The 20,670-nt window shown below is 41.5% G+C and overlaps 1 protein-coding gene across 3 annotated transcripts in view; it reads right to left on the bottom strand.

Moving 5' to 3' along the window:
* ARHGAP15 (Rho GTPase activating protein 15) overlaps nucleotides 1-18,579 on the bottom strand; it is a 324,791-nt gene extending 306,212 nt beyond the window's left edge. Inside the window, exons 1-3 of one of the 3 annotated variants that reach the window (XM_066190404.1) lie at nucleotides 18,496-18,579; nucleotides 18,275-18,335; nucleotides 1,847-2,026 (exon numbers count right to left, since the gene is read on the bottom strand). In XM_066190404.1, coding sequence (XP_066046501.1) covers nucleotides 1,847-2,026; nucleotides 18,275-18,298 — 204 coding nt within the window. In that variant the 5' untranslated portion in view covers nucleotides 18,299-18,335; nucleotides 18,496-18,579. Of the gene's footprint in view, nucleotides 1-1,846; nucleotides 2,027-14,757; nucleotides 14,968-17,772; nucleotides 18,248-18,274; nucleotides 18,336-18,495 lie in introns of those variants that run through there. The other 2 variants (XM_066190406.1, XM_066190405.1) reach the window with 2 other exon arrangements.
* Between the last annotated feature and the right edge of the window lie 2,091 nt (nucleotides 18,580-20,670).

The following is a 20,670-nucleotide window of genomic DNA, read 5'->3' as shown; positions in this document are numbered from 1 at the left end:
TAAACAAATGCAACACAAAGCAACTTTCCAGCTCCCAGCCAGTGAACATATATTGCACCTGGTGTGGTTGTTGGGATACGGCAGTGACTATTTGTGTCTAATTTAACTTTTTAGAGCCCTTGCTCTCTAACAGTCCAGCATACTATCCCCCAAACTAAAGTTATGTAACAAGGTAATATCAACAATGAGAAACTGCATGATAAAATCCTGCCCAAAAGTGAAAAATGCTAATTTTGTCTCATTTAGCAGCTGGATACAGAAATGCTCATTAGTTTTAAGAGGGTTAATCCTTTTAACTTTTGCATATTGATATGCCAATTATGCCTAATTGTACAAGAGGCATCAGTCAAGGTAATAGTGCATAAACACATGAAAGTTATTAAGTACATCCCAACATGTAATAAAGTAGGTGTTAATTGGTAGCTGAGTTCTGCAGGCTATTGAGGTGGATAATTCATTGAGAGATGGATCACTTGTAATTTCTCTACATAATTCCTTTTGCAGTCTCATGCTGTGATGTTTTCATGCTTGTCAAAAACAACTGCAGCCTAGTGCCTTTTGTTAAACACAGCCAATAAAATGTTAGGCACCATTAAATATACTTAACTTTTAAACTTTTTCAAAGGTACAGTTCTTCCTGGTATTACATTATGGTATTCCCAGTAAATTATTATAAGCAGCATTCCAAGTTTTTGGTGGAGGAACACTGCAAGTCAGATAAAAGGGGGAAACATACACAGTGTGTCTGAAGGTGGAGAATATAATTTAAATAAATGCTAAATGAGTATCTTATCAGCTGCTAAGATCCAAACAGATTTTTCACTCTAGAAGTATAAGGTGAAATGAGTTAAGTTACACCAGAGAAATTAATCACTAGAATAACGTATTTCTAAATAAGTCTAAATTTTGAGGTTTAATTTTGAGTAAAAAAGGAAAGGAAATACTGAGGGTCTTGTGGCCTTCCTCCATTTAATAATTTTGTCAAAAAGCTGAATATTTCATAGGAATCCATTACATCAACAGTAAAAAAATAATGGTTGGCATGGCTGTGAGAAGTGGCTGAGATCTGGGACTCTGTTCCCAGCTCACAGTCTTCTCCCTCATTTGCATTCTCAGAGAACAAAATGGATCTGAAGTCCAAAAAGTGGCTAACATTGCATAAATAATTTTGTAACATCATATGGCCTCAGCTGCAAGTTGCCACCATTATGGAAGAAAATTAACCAGGGGAGACTCATACCAATCAGTTTGTTTAGCAGCTCACAAGGAGTATAGGGGCAGGGATGCAACTGGCAATAGAGCTCATCACTAACTATTTAATTTACAAAAAAAAAAAAGCTAATGGACAAAAAATGACTCAACTCCTTTGACTCTGTTAACTATTGAAATAATAGCATAAGTTCAGTGCCTGATTCTTCTACAATTCATTCAGCCTTACAGTTGAATGAATTTTTGTTACAAAGTTTTTCTTTATTTCCAGAGTTTGGAATTCCCATTTGTTTTCTCCTGTCTCCTTTTGAAGTTTGCCTTTTGAGAAACTGTGACGTGTTATCTGAAACTGGAAATGCTATTCTCTGCTTACTTAAGCCTTACTTAAGTGCTGTTCCAAGTGGGAGTTGAAATGCTGAGTAGACATTATGATCACGGCCACCAAAGCCAAATTCTGTATTTCATGAACGAAAATTGTTACTCCAGTGCCTAGAGATACTCCTAAAAATGTATTAATGACTTTTAATCCCTCTTTTCAAAGGATGATAATGGAACCAATGTCTTAACATGCATAAAATAATTCCACAGATTTTAAAAAATCAGAAGATCCAGAAAATATTAGGAGTGTTTTACTCACGGGCTCAGCGACTTTCACATTCTCAGAGAGAATCATAGATTTGCTTTGGCTCAGCCTGTCGTGGTGACTGTTGGAATTTTTGATCCTCATTTGAACAGCCCCCGTGCTGTGGTGGGAAGGATTAGGCTTTTCAGAGGCTGTATCAGAAGTTGAAGACCTTTCCATGGTTGCTGGGTTGACCTGAAGAATGTAAAATAAGAGCATTAATCTGGGGAGTCCTCACACAAAAACGTATCAATGCCAGGTCTGTGTCACTGCAGTCAGGAGAAGAAGCTGAGTGATCTTGCTGGCAAGATCTTGATCATCTTTGAACACCCAGATAACTATCAGCTCTGTCAGCCTGTAGTTTTATTATTGTCCTTATCACCCTCTCATCCAAACTGCCTTGGAAGAGTTAGTTTATGTAAAAGATTATCCTTATCTCAAAAGCCATTCTCCTCCATGGTGTAATCTCCCTGCAAGCCTCTGCCACGTCCAGCTGGCAGCCACTCCACTTTGTCTTTGGCCCTGCTCACAGGACACATTTTAAATCTTGCAAAGGGAAAGGACACGCTGTGAAGCCAATTAACATATCTTACCTCCACAGTCCTACACGGGCCAGCCACAAGTGCATCTCAGGGCCACGCTGCAACCCTGCTCAGTGTCCTAGAGCCAAACCTGGAGCTGATAAAATAGCCCTTCATTTTCACAGTTCTACCAGCACCACAGAGGAGATTTTTTGTTTCTCTGTCCATTTTTAAAATCTGAAATTGAGAAATGGCTGAGCTCTCAAGCCCTTGGATGGGGGGTGGACCTAGCGTGAACAGAGTGCTGCCGTTCAACCTCCCATTTTGGTGCTAGAACAACTCGACAAACTCCCTTTTAGCTAATCAAAGTCCCAAAACACTTTTTGCAGGCACAAGTAGCTTTCTATTTCCTGTAGAAAACATCAAGAGAGTGATGTACAACACTTGCTCTGTTTTCCTCCCCCTTGCTCACCCTCGTACTACTGCATGTAGCTCGTGGGTGCAGCAATCGACTGAGAGTCAAAAGAAAACTGGCTCTTGATATTGCTGTGTAACCACATGAGAAAATGTGTAAGGGAGAGATACTACAACAAGCTGAAATAGCTGGTTTCCCAACTATGGAGCCAGGGAAATGGAAACCCATTTAAGTGCAGTTATAGTATAAACTTGAAAAATCAGCGTTTTCCAAACGGGTTGGAGAGCACGGTTATTTCTAGCAACATCCCCACAACTTCTGAAGGCTCTGAAAGATTAAATTCCTTGATTTCAAGAAAGCCCGTTTCTATGAAAACATCAGAGCAGAGAGTACATTGTCCTGGTGTGAAGGTGGCAGAGGGAGATGGGGAGCTCTGCTGCACATCCCTGGGCAGGACCACAGCCTGTGCAGCTAGGAGGACACAGCTCCCACAGCTTCAGCCTCTCTTGGCACTGATAAAACCATTCCTCACAGGAAATTGCCCTAAAGGTAGAGGGTGATAACAACAGGTCATGCAGTCAGAGTGGCTGAGGGTGGAAGAGACCTTGGTACGCCATCTGGTCCAACCTCCTCAAGCAGAACCACCTAGAAGTGCTTGCCCCAGACCATGACCAGAAGGCTTTTCAGAGAACCACAGACTATTTGGGGGTAGGAAGGGACCATAGAGATCATATATTTCCAAACCTCCTGGCATGGGCTGGGACCTTCAGGGGAATTTATATGCATTCATGACAGCACTCTCAACAAGAGAAAGATGGAGGTGCTTTAATATTAGCCCTTTACTCACTCAACATGATGTGCCATGTTAGAAACACTGAATTTAATCCAAAAAAAATCCCAACCGAAAACAAAGCTTGTGCCCATTGGCTGTTTCCTGCATTGACTCAGTTACTCAAGGGTCTCCACAGAAGTTGAGCCTCAGGTTAGAGAAATTAGAGTAAAGCTGTTTCATGTTTCTTAGGAGCATGCCTGACACAGAGCTGGTGTACTGTACTTGAGAAAACTCCTTCCATGGATCTTTGGTGGGCAGCACTGTGTGTTCTCCCTCCCCAAGACATTTCTCACCACCCTTCAGAGCAGTCAGCACCCAAATCCATGTCACAGGGACACTTTGTCATTTTGGCAGTAAGGACTTGCAGCAGCTCCAAGCAGGAAATTATTTTTTTTTTCCCTCTTCCTAAACTTGGAGAGTCAAATCATTTTGTATTTCATGTTGGTATCAAATCAAAATTGCTTCTCAACAGATTTTCAGTAGGCTCCAGGCTGGAGAGAGGATCAGACTCGAGAGACGAGAGCAACACTGGCTCTGTCACGGATCCAATGTTTGGCTGGAGCACATCGCTCAGATTCTCTTCTGAAATCTCCCACCTATAAAACTCTGACATATCCTTTCTTGGGAGCATTATGGGTTTTAATTAGGTAGTCTCTGTCTGGTGCTGTCAGTACACGACGTGACATTAAAAAGTTTAATAGAGTGACAAAGTCGTGCCCTGGATCACAAGTAGGAACGCAGTCAGTAAATGGCAAGGCTACAAAGACTTCTGAAACTTCTGATTCTAATCTCATTGAACCTTGGTTAATTTTCCTGAAAATTTGAACCAATTTGCATATATCAGAGTATTACAAGGAGGCTTTCCAGGATGCTAAAATTACAGGAACTACTATAAAAGCAAACAACAACAAACCCCAAAATGGAACATTTCCACCACCAGATTTGTCTTAGTGCAAAACACAGTGAGATCCTGCAGAATATGAAGGGGGTCTGTCACAACATGGAAGCAAGGTACAAAATTGTGCCCTCAGGATTTTCAGGTAGGAATCCTTTGCTGTCCAAACTCCACTCAGGCTCCTGACAGCGTTACCAGCCCTAAATGCCAGTAGATGGCACCCTGAATATGAGCTCCACAAATGCAACTGCGCGACATTTGCATTTGCAAGGAGGATTTGGTAATCTTCTCACTTTGCCCTGCCTCTATTGTTTGTTTGTTTGCTTATTTTTGTTCTAACTTTTTTTTTTTTTAAATAACAGAGGGGAAGACCATCAGGAAACAGATAAAATACCGTCAGAAAACATAAAAAGGATCCTATCTTCTGCATTTATGAGTTGGTGCTTCCAAATTGTTATTAGAAGCATCAGGGCCAAGTTTGGGCCTGTTTTGCAGGGGAATTTGTTTTGCTTCCTTTGGAAGGCAAAGCTGCCAAGCCCCGTGCAACTGCTTGTGTGGCACTCCATGTCCATTATATAATTAGCTAATTTGCCTTTTGGCAAACAGCATCTGGATATAAATTTTGGGTTTGAAACCTCCTATGGTTGATTTGCTAGAGAAAGGCATTAAACCAAGACAGAATTTCCCCTCCTCTCCACCCTGTTGTTTAGTGTGTTCCTGGAGTAAAGGGGCAGGACAACTTTGAGACATTAACCTAAGAGAAGGGAAACAAGGGAAGACACTCAAAATTCCTCTTGGAAATTTCTGTTTGGGGGCACTGTGGAACAGAAGGGGCAGGTTGTAAAAGGGTGAGGAATAGTCAGGGGCCAGAAAAATCCTTGACATGAGGATAGATGGATGAGGCAGGAAGTGAAAACTGATTCATAGAGTGGGGAGAAGATGTTACAGTAGGTATGAGGAAGGAGAAATTTAATTTCTGAACAGTGGGTGAATCACTTACTTATGGGGCAAGAACACCACTGAGCTGAAGGAACAAAATCACCATTTTGTGTGGGAATTGCCAAAACTATTCACCAGAAGATTTTCTGTAATTTTTCATTTAAAAATGGAGCTTCCACAGATCATGATGTTTGGTGGCAGTAAAAATATGTCAATTATTTTTGCTTGATGGAGAAAAATTATTTTCTGTCCTTTTGAAAAGAGAAAGGAGATGACAAAAGAAACAAAACAAAAGAGATGCCTTCTCTTGCTATTTGGAGTTTCTATCAAAAATGCAAAAAAAAAATTTGTTTTTTGAAAAAATGAAAACAGTGAATTGCTCTTATCCCTACCATTCTTACATCTTTTGCAGTTGAACTACGATTTCTGTCTCAGAATGACAGTCTGTAAGTATTGCCCTCCTACAGCATGTCATGGACCTAGAATGAATTTCATATTGCATTTATCAGTATTGTAATCCATTTTGCACACGCTGCTTTGTCCAAAAAGTGACCTTATAATGAGTGGACAGATTGGTATCAGCCAAGAACTTCATTTCCTGCGTTTGGTGGAGTACTGGTAAAGTCAGTACATAGATTTTCTACAAAGCAGAGAATTAATTCTTCAAGAAACAAGAAGATAGCAGTATTTCCAAATTTTGGCTTCAGCTATGTCTACGTTTCCTACAACTGCATGCAGTAGAAGACAGAAAGCAAAGGATAACTCATCAGCATCTTGTACCAGAGAAGCTGTGGCTGCCCATCCCTGGAAGTGCCCAAGGCCAGGTTGGACAGGGCTTGGAGCAGCCTGGGACAGTGGAAGGTGTCCCTGCCCATGGCAGGGGGTTGGAACGAGATGGTCTTTAAATTCCCTTCCAACACACATCATTCTGGGTTTCTATGATTAAACAGTTGTAACATTCTCCAAAAAAAAGGAGAAAAATAAAAGCCTAATTAATAAAACTTCTCAAATTTTTTAGTCAGGATTATGACTTTAAAATAAAATTTTCAGTATTTCTAAATAAGTTTTTCATTTCTCCCACATTTTCTCCTTGTGATTTGCACCACTGTCAAGTCAGAAGAATAATGAACATGAAAGTTCTCACCACAGCAGAGTGCAAACCCTGCAAAATTGAATTGCGTCTTGTTGCGTTGACTAATTTAAGTATTTCGCTCAAGAACACACAGCACTTGAAGAGCATCCACTAAACCTAATGCAACGATATCACAGAAAGATAAAAATCAGCACTCAGTTCACCATCGCACCCAACCTGTGAGACTGAAAACCATAAAAATGGAAGCAGAAGTTGCAGTGAACAACAGAAAAAAAACAAGAGGATGAACAGAAAAAACCAAGAGAATGCCAGACACGTGGTGAGCTGGAGCACTCCTGTTAAGGAGAACGTGTCACTGTATCTGTGAAAGTGTTTATGACCAAAATCAACACACCTATGTAAATATTGCTGCTGTTAGGTTTTACCCCTGGCCTGTGGTACACTGATATCTGTGCCGAGGCATAGCTCGGCTTAAACGCAGACAGTGATGGAAAATAAAGGTGCACAAATGAAAAAAAACAAAACAAACCTACACATAAAGAGAGAGGATAACCAGTAAATTGCTCAATAGTTTGTTGTGTTTAAATTATTCCTATCTGCACTTTGCTGTGTCTATTTTATTTCAGCCATCCCCACCATGCTGCTCTCGGAGCTGACACATCCCACCCCTGTGCCCAGGGCAGGGACACAAACAGGAAAGGCTGCTGAGGGATGCAGTGTCCTGGGCTGGTGCCCAGGAGTGTCCTGAAGCCAGTTTATCTGAGTACTGGAAAACAGAGAAATCCATAGGACTGAAAACACAAAGCAGATATAACCTTCCTACGCCTTTTCATTTCAAAAATGTATCAGGTACTTAGGAAGCGGGATTAATTTCCTACCTTTAATCAAAGGAGTAGATCAGGAATGACACAACATCACCACTGCCTGGTTCTTTACTCCAGTTTTGTCTTTTTATGTCAGATAGACAATAAACCAGAATTTAGTGCCGGGTTCAGCCTGTTGTAAAATGCTAAATGTCCTAAACTGAGCAGCTCAGTTTCCCTCATCACCCAAAACTGCAATCTCATCTCTAAGTTGATGCACCCCAAGTCCTACAAAAAACATGTTCATCAGCATTAATTTTCACACCCTCCAAGTTTTTTAACCTGTTGCAGCCATATTAGACTTCTGGTGGTGCCTCAGAACAGACAACACACAGAGCAAGGATCACAGAGGTCCTCTAAAAGCTGGCTTTGTAATTACTCTTTTCTGGTCCAGCACTTGTAGACTTTCTGCAAATAAAAGCAGAAATGGCCCACTCCGATTTATATGAACAGTTACCCATCTCTCTGCTGTGGTCAAAGAGAAGAACAAATAATCTTTTATGCTTTGTTTGGAGCCATATCTCACTGTCCAGAATTTCTCTGTTACCATGTGTGGCAATAAGCTGCCCAAACCATTATTCACAATTTTTTATGCTCTGAGGTATATCATTCAGTCTCTATGAAGGATGCACCTAAAGGCAAATTTCTCAGCACAGCTTGAGCCAAATCATAGAATAAGAGAATAACTGAGCTTGGAAAATACCTCTAGCACCATCCGTTGACAGGTCCATCACTAAACCATGTCCCTAAGCATCACATCTACATGTTTTTGAACACTTCTGGGGACTGTGATTCCACCACTTTCCTAGGCAGCCTGTTCCAATGCTTGATCACCCTTTCAGTGAAGGATTTTTCCCTAAAATCCAATACAAACCTCCCCTGACACATCTTGAAGCTATTTCCTCTTGTCCTATCATTTAGCATACCTTTTAGGTAGTAACTCAATACAAGAGAAAAGCATCGAGCGTGTCTTTAGGCTGAAAAACATGTTATCTGTGAGATTTTAACCTGATCCTTGATATGAGGACAATTTCAACCCCTTTGATTTATTCTCTTATTTTAAGACAGGGCTGTATTTTACAACAACACTTGGTTAGCAACTACGTAATTCTCACAACAGAAATCTCATGTACCAACCTAAAATCCGGTAGGAACGAAATGTGTTTTCACATAACATAATTTCTTTCCGTCTTGTGCAATACAGAAAAGGTGGTTCCAGGCAGGTCTTGAAGGCCTGATTCTGATTTTGAGTTCCCAGTGAACCAACTGAAGCCGATGGAATCACAGCAGAGCAATAGCAACATTGAGGAGGAGAGACAAAGCAAATTGCAACGTGGAGCCAGCCAAGAAAATGCACTTTGTAACAAGAGGGAAGGGCACAGACTTGTCCCATTGTACAGAAGTAATGATTTTTTTTAATCTTGGGTCTAAGAATGTACCTTTTTTTTTTTTTTTTTTTTTTTTTTTTTAATGACTCAGTTCCTAAGAATTCAAGCATTGGGGTGTGGTACTTCATTTCTCACTCCTGAGGGTTTTCCACACATATTAGGGATATGTCATTCTCTACTTAAAGCAGGTCACAGACCCACATGGGTAAAGAGTCTGCCCCTCACAATACCTTACAGACTGGCACAATTGGTGCTTCAGGGATTTCCTGTCCATTGACACATGGGCTAATTGATATGAAAGAGGCTTATTGATATGAAGACTGACTGCAGCCTTTTTCTGTTTTTTCAACAAGTAACAGCACACTGCATAATAATAGTAATAATAAAAAAACCTTAAAAGGATAAAATAAAATAACAAAAGGATTATATCAAGTCCCACTTTGTAGCAAGCAACAGCAAAATAACGCATCCAAATATATTCAATGGAAGTATTAATGATCTTCACAAATTTTTGCTCAGTTTGTCTCCAGGATTGGATGAGGAGAAACATGAAGAGAGAAAATTTATGTGCCTCTTCTGGACTGGCAATGGTTATCAATGAGGATTTAAAAGGAGGCTGAAGCCCTCCTTTGTGTTATTCTGGAATTTCATAGAAGATGACAACCTCAGAGTCTTTTCCCTTCTATACATAGATAAACCCTGAAAAAGAGCAGCACAGATGACCCAGGAAAACAGGAAAAATCTGCTTGCTCTCTTTAGGGCAGAGACCTGCTCCCTGTGGAATTACTTTCCTATCTGGTTGGAAATGTTCTGAGAATTAGAAAGAGAGGACAATGGGAGAGTTACTATTCCAAAGTTTTGTGGATGCAGTGCCAGACTCTTCAAATCCATATTTTATGACTCCAGATCAAACAACTCTAAACCTGTAATGCTCCATGACCTGCTATCTGCAGGTCTTACCTGCACAAATAAAACTTGCTTGGAAATATCATTGGGGTACTATTGAAAACAACAAAATCACATGTAATAGGGTAAAAGAAGGTCATCAAGTGACTTCACATGGTCATGCCTCCTCTTGCATCACTTAGTTCCCTAATTTTGTTACATGGGAAGGTCTCAGAAAAGGTAGCAGTTGTTTCAAAAGTTCTTCTGTCCCAATACATCATATGGGATAGCATAATGGAGTCTATTTTCACCATTCCCATGTCAATTCAATATCTCAGCTTCCAGTGGAACTTGAAGCTAAAAGTATCCTGTATCCTTTGTGTACAGTTTGGCCTGCATATGTTCTGGGAACAGTTGTCCATAGTAGAAATTCAGTTGAATATGTAAAAGAACATGCCTGGGGGGAAAAAATTCTGCTTCTAGGTCTTCCTGCTGGCAGCACCTTTCATTTCTTTCTGGATTGCTTCTGATCCACGACACCTGCCTCTATTTTCTGTTCTGTGCAAGCCAGACTACAATCCTTCTGATGAAGAATATTGGTTGTACAGACACAGTATTAAAAACCCATCTGTGAGTATCATCCTATACACTGCACTTCTAATGCCTCCTGTGACCCTGAACAGCAGGACTAGGATGATCTGGACCATTGGATCAGTGGCATTAAGGAATTTACAGCAGCGTAAAATTTAGTAACAATTTATAATTCCTGCATTTAATTGGTTTAACACTAAATATGACCTAATAAGTGCTAGAGAAGAATTCTTGGTTGTTCCCAACCTGTCCTACTCATCAGGAAAAGGAAGTTTCCTTCTACCTCTTTCCTTTTTTCTAAAGGTTTATTTACTGCAGGTAAGTACAGAGTAGAGCCATGGCTTTCCAAGCATCTCAAGACTGACGAGTCTCAACTCCTTTCACACCTGCACCTGATGCTTGTTTCATGGTAACTTTTTAGTTTAAAGCTGTCTATTTCAGAATTTAAAAAAAAAAAAAATTCAATGTTTTCTCTAGGAAGATCACATAAGAATCACAAATTTTCCCCGGTGCTTGAAAGAAATCTGTTCCTATAGCCTAAATGTTCAGAGAAGTGTTGTTACTTTTAATGTTGCCAGAGATCTGAAGTGATGAGATACTATGGGAAAGGTTATTCTTGCAGTATTTACAGATACAAGCAGAAGCAGAAGTGACAGAAATTTCAAAGTAAGGCTGCTTGAAATACTTCCAGCTCAATTCTGCAGAACTTCTCCTCACAGAGATTTGGATATTCATCCAAGCTTTTCATGCTTACCTGAACTAGACATGTGGTGATGGCAATTTTTGGAACAGCCCAAACTCTCTGGAGAAGTAGAAGAGTTTGTACCACAAGAAAAACTGATGTATTAGAAAAATATTTTTTAAACACCTGAAAGCTTGCTGCAAATAGCCAAAGAAACAAACCTCCCCTGAGTTCTAAATTTCAGAGCTTTGCCACCAGAAGTTTTGGGCTTAATTTCCCAGGGACAGGATTGTCACAAGGCCTGCTTGGGTAGGGTATGACAGTCCCTTTGTGCCCTCCCCACAGCCCCACTGGATGATTCATTGGGAGGAAACATTTCACATTCATCACTGAGTGAAACCACATGCTGAGTTTTAGCCCACTCTACCTCTAAATCAGTTGGGCACTGCTGAACACGTGGAGCAGTTGTAAGTCATGCCTCACTTTGCCCTCCAGTCCTCAGTTCCTGCAGCAGCATCACCCCCTTCACCAGAAAAAATGCCTTCTTGCTTTCTGTAAAGCCTTTGGTGAAGTAGCAACAGCAGTTTTAACCTCTTAGAGAATCTCAGAGTTCCTCAGCTCAGTAGTTTCAATGCACATTTGCTATGTCTGTCCTTTTTGCAGTTCCATATACCCATCATCCCACAGAAGGCATCTGTCAAACTGAGATACTGAGATTATTGAATACCAAAGGCTTTAAACCTTCTTCTCAGACTTTAAAAATAAATTAAAGAATAAAGTGAGCTTATGATAAACTAATTTCTCTTTTTATTTAAAAGTTACAATCAGACTTTTTTTTTTCTATTTTTTTTTTCTTTTTTTGCTGACCCTGCCTGCCTCAATAGTTCTACAAAGAGGAGGCTTGTCCTTTATCGGGACAGAGAGATGCCCTCCCTCCCACTCCCCAGGGTGATGTTTGACTTCCCGTGCAGTGCACATGAAACAGCCCCTCCCACCCTCTCTCCATCTCCCACCAGCCATATCTGCAGCAGTTTTTGTGCTGTGATCCCGCAGCTGTTCCCTCACTTCTTCTCACTGCTCCCACTTCCCATCTGAGGGAGGAAAAAAATCCTCCAGACACTTCTAATCTGTTCCCACACTCCATCCCCACTTTCCTGCGCAGAGCTCCCGGTGCTGCTCTTCCAAGAGAGGCTGCTGTGAAATGCAGCAGAGACGGCACCTACAGTTTCAGGAGAAAACTTTTAAGCTGTGGTAGGGAACCAGAAGGGGAAATTCTCTGTGGTTTGCTTTGAGCAAGCCCCTCTTCTGCATTTCATGGGGCCCCCAGCTTGCTTTCTGCAGCAGCCACCGCTGCCACAGAGCAGCAGGCAGCAGGAGTGTGTGCCCCACCAAGAGGGGACAAAGGCCCGTGTTCTGTGTGATAACATCTGAGATCACTTGTGCAGCTGAGATGTCTGCACAGGGGGAGTACCACGGGTGCTGTGCTGCCAAAAAAGCTAATTTAGATAGCTAAATATCTTCTTAATAGTCTTAATAATAGACTCATGTAATGGTTTGGGTTGCAAAGGACCTTAAAGATCATGTGTTTCCAACTCCCCTGGCATGATTGCTTTGATGATGCAAGTAGTTTGAGCACAGGCTCAATGAAATTCTTTAGCCAGGGACCAGAAAACTTTATCTCATTAAAGTGGTTGAGGGTGATTCCAGGAAACCTTGTACACGTTTTCTGCAGGCCAGGTGGCCACAGCCACCTGTGTTCCAGCACAGATGTGCTACACAGAGCCAAAATCAACACCAATGGCACCAGGAACAGAGCAGAGCCAGAGCTGCCTGCGAGCACCAACACTCATAGTGAAACAGCCACTGCCATTCATCTGCCCCCAGCATTGTTCAGGGCAAAAATATTTAATGACTGTTACATTTTCCGCTGGGTTTATGAGGTAGCATCCTCAAATTCCTTTTTAGATGAAATAGATGCAACTGAGCTCAAATGAACCTCTGCAGTCCTATGCACCTGAGCTAAAATGTCCTTAGACTGCACCAACATTGTTCCCTAAATACCTGAATCGTGGTGCAGGGTACAACTCTGATAAGAAATATCTTCATTTAACTTCTTTCATTCTTTTATTCCAAGCAATTTTCGCTCCACATCTTGATTCCCTTTTTTCAGTTACCCCCACTTTAAGAAAGATTTTACAAAAGACCCAAATTTCAGAAGAAAATTAAAGCTAGAAAGGAAGTTTTCAAATTCAAATTGCAACAATTCTGAATGTCTCAGGTGTCTGTAACTGCATCCTACTCAAGCAGGAGCTAGTGCTGGACTGTCCAAAGGAAATTCAAGAATGGGTTGAAGACATCACTTCCTCTAAACTTCTGCTAAAACTTGGGGCACTCCTTGCCTTTTCCAGGGTTTAGGATTAATGGAGGAGGAACTGACCTGCTTTCCCTTGGGCTGTTTCTGCTTTCTGTGGCAGTCCAAGAGCAGATGGATTAATGGCAGATGGATTAATGCTAAATGGGTTAATCTCAAATCTAAAAATCATCACAAGAATTTGATTACTCATCACTATACTTTGTTGGGGTGGTTGTTTTTCTAATAAATTAACCAAGAATGCAATGTTCTGCTGATAATGGAAATGTTAATCTCTGTGTATCAAACCTCAGCACTGCTCACACAAATGGCAGCTAGTGACAGAGCTCTGAAGAGATGTAAAGTTTGATGTGACACCCTCTCAGGTGTAAAATATCGATTAATTCATAGCAAAACTATTTGCTAGAAATGCAGTTTTGAGAGAGCACAGGGAGGCTCCTGTTGGTGTTTGCTGTGGGTGCCCATGGTGTGGCCATCAGGCCCCTCCTGTGATGTGTGTGTGGGTTTGGCTCTCAGCCCCAGCTGCAGCACAGACACCAGAGAGCTGAGAGTTTCTGACACCCAGCAGGCTCCAGACCCACCAGACAGGGAGGTGACAGAACTCTCTCAGAGACAGAACTCCAGAGCTTCAACTGCTTTTACAAAATATCTCTGCCATTTCCTTCCTCACCCTGAAAGGAAGAGAATTTGTAACATCCTGAGTAGCAAACAAACAAGTTCAGGTGTTACCAGCTGGGTTCTGCCCAAGAGCATTTTGGTAACTGGTATCTGATTCAGCACCAAACACAGCAGTGGCTTAGCTCAGGGTGTGGCAGAAATAGAATTCTAAAACAAAGAACAGGCACATATTCGACGCACATCTCCAGCTCTGAGTCACGTTCATTTCTGTTTTCCTTTCCTCCTCGTCTCCCCCTCCCTCTTATCAAGTTGCAGGTGTACTGAAAACTGACGGATGTTTTGCAGAAGGAATCATAAGTCCCTTTAAGTTCATCTCTTCAAGGACTGTGCCTGCTTAGTGTAGCAGGCACAAGGTTTGGAAGAAATAGTCATGAAAACCACAGTAGGAACCCACAATACCCAGCTTAACTGCCAGTGAATGGTTTAATGTCTATCCATCTCAAATGGCAGGAAGAGTTATACAGATCTTAAACAACCTACCACCAACCATATCACCATCTAACTCAGTTAATTTGTTGAAGAAATGCTTCAGTTAATATCTGAGCACTCCCTGAGTTAATGCAACTTCCACATACACACAGTAGCTTAGCAGATAATTTGGAGAATACAAACATCTATTTAAACCTTGGTTACCTTTCCTACTTAATTCTCAAAACATTTCTTTCTCATAAATAAGCTGAGTGAAAATATTGACAAATTAAGGGAAAAAGGTAAAAATTTTTAAGCATATATGAATTTTAGTTCCTAGTTTCTGCAAACAGAATTTATTTTACCTGTGCCAGATGTCAGCATTTCCAGATTACTTTAATATGAACCAATAACGCCCTGAAAATCTTCTCCAGCATGGCCTGGCTGCATCCACTGACTGGTCTTGAATGGACTAGTTTTCCCCATTGTCAGTTTGCAACAACTAAACATCTGTGCCCAGAAAATTATTTCCTAACCTTCTTAATGAACATCCAAGTGCTTTCCTTTCGCTCCTGCCTCAGACAGCCTGGAAGTTTGCAACCCAGGGAGCTTTGAGTTGTGACAAAGATGATGCAAGACTGTGACAAGAAGTCTCACTCTTGAAGCAAAAAATAGCTCTGCATTGAGGAAGTCCCAGTGTAAATGAGGAGCTAGCAGTGCTTGTTTTGTAGTGAGTCTCCAAAACAACCTTTTTATAGTATTTCTCAAAGCAGGGAAGACTGACAGAGGCATGCTGAGTGCATGAAGGCACGACCTTAACATCCAGCCCGGCAAGGGAACAACCATCTCTGTCCTTCAGGGGCTTCTCAGAGAGTGAAATTCAGATTCACTGAGACCACTGGTTGAAGCAGAGCCACCTCAAGAGAAGGTTTCAGAGCAGGTAAAACCTGCAGCAAAACCTCCTCACCTAGCCCAGGTTCCCAAGTGCTGAAGGCAGCAAGGCATTCAGCCTACCCTGACCCTCAGAGGTCACAACACCAGTTTGATGGTGACAAAAGCTGTTGGAGCCACCACAGGATGGAAAGGATGGAAAAAGGACAGCTTTGAGTAACCAGCTGGAGAAATCTGCTGCAGTGCTCCAAATGGCACCTGAATTATCATGGAAAATCTGGGCCAAAATTGTATCCAATCTGCTTTCTTGAAGACTGATACTGTCAAAAAATAAAATCAGGAAAACCATCTGCATTTAACAGTATCCATCAGCACCACTTTCTGCCTTTCTAGCACCTAGAAGCAGGTTTCATCCATCCATATGGAACTCTTAGGAGATAAATGGAATGTAGAGACTTTGGCTGGAGCTCAGGTGATGCTTTATTTTGTTTTTAAAAGAGATGAGCCTGAACAGCTGATCCAATAGAGGATTAGGACGTGTTCTGTCTGTACAACTACCATGTTTCAGGTTAAAAATTAGGAACACACTAAAATACTAACAGACTTCTTCAACAACAAAAAAACCATCTCTTGGTTTTTAGCCACATGCAGGTTTTAACAGCTCATTAAATGGTTAACAACTCACACTGATTGATCTGACATGGCACAGAGGTATCTACCAAAAAAAAAAAATTCAAGAAAAATAAGCAAGTATCAGAATTACACACAGTGAGCACCAAAAAATCCTTAAGACTCGGCTATAACCCACAATCCAGGGGATGTGATTCATCATGCCATAATGCAGCAGTTACCATGGCTCGAAGTCTAGCAGCAGAGGCCCAAGCTGCAGCCATTGTGCAGCACTGCCAAAAACATTCTCACTCCAGCACTGGAGATCACAAAGGGAAATCCATCCCACTGCATGGGATGCTGCTTTTTAAACCCTGTCCTGAAGCTCATCGCTGCAAAGAAGTAAGAATTTCTGGGACCAGAAACAGACAGAGGCATCCAAACCAGAACCACGTTGGAGGTTGTGGAGTTTTACCGCCCAAACACCAGGTGAAAAATTCAAACGTGCCTTGGTCACCATTTTAGTTTCTGTTTCCTGTTTCACTCCAGGTAGGGAGGAACATACCCAAGACCTGGATACAGCCCCCTGGTGACAGGGACTACCAAGAGTGTCATGCACTCAAGCTTGGTTGGAAGAAGATGGAGCATCTCCTCCAAACCAGGATATCTTTGTGTCAAAGCAAAAAGAAGTTTCTACAACAAATGCTGTCAAAAAAAGCAATTTTTTTTTTTTTTCAATTCAATAGTAGTGTATAGCAGGAGCTTTAAAATACAGAGTGCTTCTGCTGTTCACTCTGTTTGGAAAAGAAAATGAACAAATGTACATCACAGATGTTATTGGATGGAGAGGTAAACTGAACAAGACATGTTTCTTTAAAATGAATTTGCTTTGGACACAAAGGGGTAAGTTGCAGAGAAAGGGAGAAAATAAAGACATAAAACTCTGAGAATTCAAAGTACTTCACCAAATCTCACAGCTCTTTGGAAAATGCATTTTAAATTACTCTAAGACTCTGCAGCAGAAACATAAAAATCACGACAAACACAGCCCAGGAAGAGAGCATGTTCTTTTTATACAATTTCCCTGTCTGTGCTGATTTGTGTATGCAGGCAGGACAGCTTTTTTTTTTTTTTTTTTTTTTTTCCAAAAAGTATAGAAAATATGAAATGTGATATTACAACATTACACAAAAAATCTGTCTCAAATTAGTATGCAGAATTCCAAAATGAGCTCCAAGCCACATGTGACATCTTTCAACTCTGACCCATAATTCCAAAAGAAACCCAAGTTGCCTGTTCTGAGAAGGCAATCACTTACAAACAGGAGCACAAGTCACAAAGTTTGCAGCAAGCTGCATGTTACTGGGATAAAAAGTCTTCAGCATAAAACAAGCCTTGCTAATTCTGGGTCTCCTTTATGTGGCCCATAATCAAAGTGCTTTATTGAGTTAGTTGAGCACCTTCCTGAATTACCATTTCTTTGCAAAGCTCTGCAGGCCAGAAAGTTGTTTGCCTACCAAGAGCAATGCAGAGGTTTCTTTGCTGAGGGAAATCTTTGAGGTGGGGGCTCAGGACATACAATCCTTTTTTCTGGGCAGCTTTGAAGCAGAGGGTGAATTAGTCAGGGTTTGAACAGCCCATGCAGGAAACACACAGCCCTGACACCTCCACTGAACAGCTCCACGAGGATCACCATCCGCTGCTCATAGATAAACCCAGGATATTTTATGTGGAATGTCCTTTATGACCCATGTTCTTTTCCTACCAGCACAACTGACAAATAACAGAGTGGTATCAAACTTCTTGACATCGAGTACAGCAAAAAATGCCTCTATTAACATCTTCACACTCTAGAAAGACCAAAACAACTGGATACCTACCTTTAGCACTGACTTTCACCTTGTCCATGACTCCTGATCACAACCCTCATGGTCACCAGCACAGCAGCCAGTTAATCAATCAGTGCTAAACTGCACTCAGGAATAGCAAATGCTGGGAAAAGTCATTCAATCTCATGTCCCAGCTGGGCCAGTGCCACAAACTTTTCTACATTTTTGGGGAGAGCTGGTTAGTTCCAGCCAGGATGTGAGAAGGGATTGGTGGTTTGGGGTGCTAAACAAGGTCAAGTAAAGTTGCCTCTTGCCTAGAATACAACAGGTTTGCTAAATTCCGAGCACTCATTTAAAACATCATTTCATGCCTGTATCCTCCACACTTTTCTCGTTGCTTTCAAATTCACAAACGCCTATAGAAATAATTGTGCAATTAAAGCAACCTGACTTGAATGCCCACAAAATGCTCGTAGCCATGATTATTTAAAAAAAAAAAAAATTCAGCAACAGGTTTGCCAGAGCTCACAGAGGTGGATCAGAGGCTCCTTACCTGCAGCCTCAGGGACGTTGTCATCTCATCTCAAGCCGCCATCAACGAGCAACAGTTTTAACTGTTTCAAAAGAACGGAAAAGATCAAGGTCACATGTCTAGAGACAGTGCTTGAGTTAGTCCCACAGCTCATATAGAGCGAAAGAAAGCAGGGAAAAAAGTAAAATAAAACCACTTCCTGCAAGAGCAGAAGTGAACCATCTCACCAGTGAGTGGCTTACATCTAGAGGTTAGTGTAAAATCCTTCTGGATTGGAGAAAAACCCAGATTTTAAGGTATGAAAGCAGCTTCCTTGTGAAAATTGCAGCAAACAGGGAAAGTTAGCTTTTGCAGAAGGTAAAGATGAGGTTTAAAAGGAAATGCTGAAAGGAATTACGATTCTAAGCCTTAAGACAACTTCCCTTTTCTTACCTTCAATGAAACCCTTTGAGTACTGAAATAAACAGCTTGCAACAAATCTGCTTTGCTATTTTGAAATATAGCTTTGGTAAGCAGTACACTCACTACACTGCTATGCAGATTAATACAGCAGCAAGTTCTGGACAATCAGAGAGTTTGCTACTAAAAAAAAACCACCTGTAGTGATCTGTGCTATTGCCTGGTAGAGGTCAGACAGGCAAACACTTCTGGTTTTTTTATTTTCTGTTTTAAGTCTCCTCCACGAAGCAGCCCTTGGAGAAGCAGGGCCAAACACGGTTGCTGCTCTGCGTCACTTCCTGCAGCATCCCACACCCCAAGGTCCCTCCCAGGCAGGGGCAACCCAGAGAGCCACCAGACCTAGGCACAGCTTTCTGCCTTTGGGGCTCTGGAAAAGCCCCTTCCTCATAAATGCCTTCATCAGCATCTGCCACATGGCTGTTTTTTGTTTGTTTCAGCAAGGAACAACCATATTTTTCCGGTGTTTCTAGGTCAGCTTACAAACTGGAGCAGCGGGGATTCCCGTGCAGGGCAGGGCTGTGGTGCTGTGGGGACAATCTGAAGAGCTCTCTAGTAAAGCTTTGGCAGAAAGGGGGGATCTTTTTAGGTTGTCTCGCACAAAAAAAAAAAGCCACCAAACACCTGTCATATGACCTGAGATCATTTCTGTCCTGATATTTAGGGTTTTGTCCCATCAGTGAGGTAAAATGAGCTCCGCTGAGAGGAGGAGCTCCTCAAGAAGCTCTGTCCCACCTGTACAGAGGTCCAACAACAAAGTCAGCGGGTGTCCTAAAGGAGGATCCCACAGAACAACCCATGGCTGTAACAGAGGGAAAGAGAGACAAAGGAGAGAGCAAAACCATCCTAATGGAGATAGGAAAAGAGGGGTGGGGGCCGTGCCAGGGCTGGAGCTTGGGAAGGCCTACAAGTGGATCGTGACCTGTTTTACAAGGCTGCAAGGAAAAGACTGATTTGCAGGCAGGTCATTTCCCATTGCAGCAAGAAAAAAAGCTGCAAGAAGGTTCCTGTAGAGAGGAGCTTTAGTCCATCATGCACTCACTGAAGCAGTAGGGAGCAAGACCTTCAAGGACTCAAGAAACCCTCAAAGTCCAGCAATAAAACAGGGGGACAGAGCCCTGCTGAAGGAATGGCAGAGCTCTTAGGCTATAGACTGACCCTTTAATTATAATTATTCATTTTTTAGTAATTTCTACAAGATTCATTTCATGGCCAAAGATCCAGTTATGCCAAAAACCACACAAAGCCAGAACCAGCTCTCCTTGTTTCCAAATGCTTCCTCTGTGTGACGAGAGGCAGCATAGAGGGATGAGCAGGAGAGGGTGCTGCTCTTTACTGCTCCAAACTATCATTTCTTTGCAGGCCTTTTAAAGTTGGACTTTTGAAATAAAAAAGGTGAATGTTGCCTATGAATTGTGATGAGCAGTTTCTCTCAGGTTTGAGGAGGTGAGAGAGGAATACAGCAATTTTCTGTAAACTAGGCATTTCTAGTTGTTCAGGGCCTGCAGCAGCACTGATTAACTGCTAACTCTTTTAAAAGCAGTATATATGCCAACTAATTTTGTCATACGAGATAATTTTAAATTGAAAAATCTACGGTAGCTGTGTGGATCTCAAGATTTTCCTCAACTAAAATCATTGGAAATTAAATTTTCAAAATAAAATCATTGGAAGCACTTTTACAGCCACAAAAAATATTTGTGAGCAGTGTGGACAACAGAACTAAAATATGAAAAAAATATGAAAAGCCATCATCAAACCTGTAAAATGCTACAGCAGAAGTTGCCTGTGTTACCTGGTGCAAACCCTGGATTACTGGGGACATGACATTTTTCTCGAAAACATCTTTCACTGCTCACCTAACATTTCACTCGAGTTGCAGACTGCGTCTGAGCTCCTTCACATCCCTTTGACAGTATGTCAGCAGTGACAAAATTCTATAAAAGGATGGCAGCTTTGCA

The sequence above is a fragment of the Chamaea fasciata genome, unplaced genomic scaffold, assembly GCF_029207755.1.
Source record: "Chamaea fasciata isolate MVZ Bird 193981 ecotype frontalis unplaced genomic scaffold, bChaFas1.0.hap1 SCAF_8, whole genome shotgun sequence".
NCBI classification, from domain to species: domain Eukaryota; kingdom Metazoa; phylum Chordata; class Aves; order Passeriformes; family Sylviidae; genus Chamaea; species Chamaea fasciata.
This window is presented reverse-complemented; position numbering and strand designations above follow the sequence as displayed.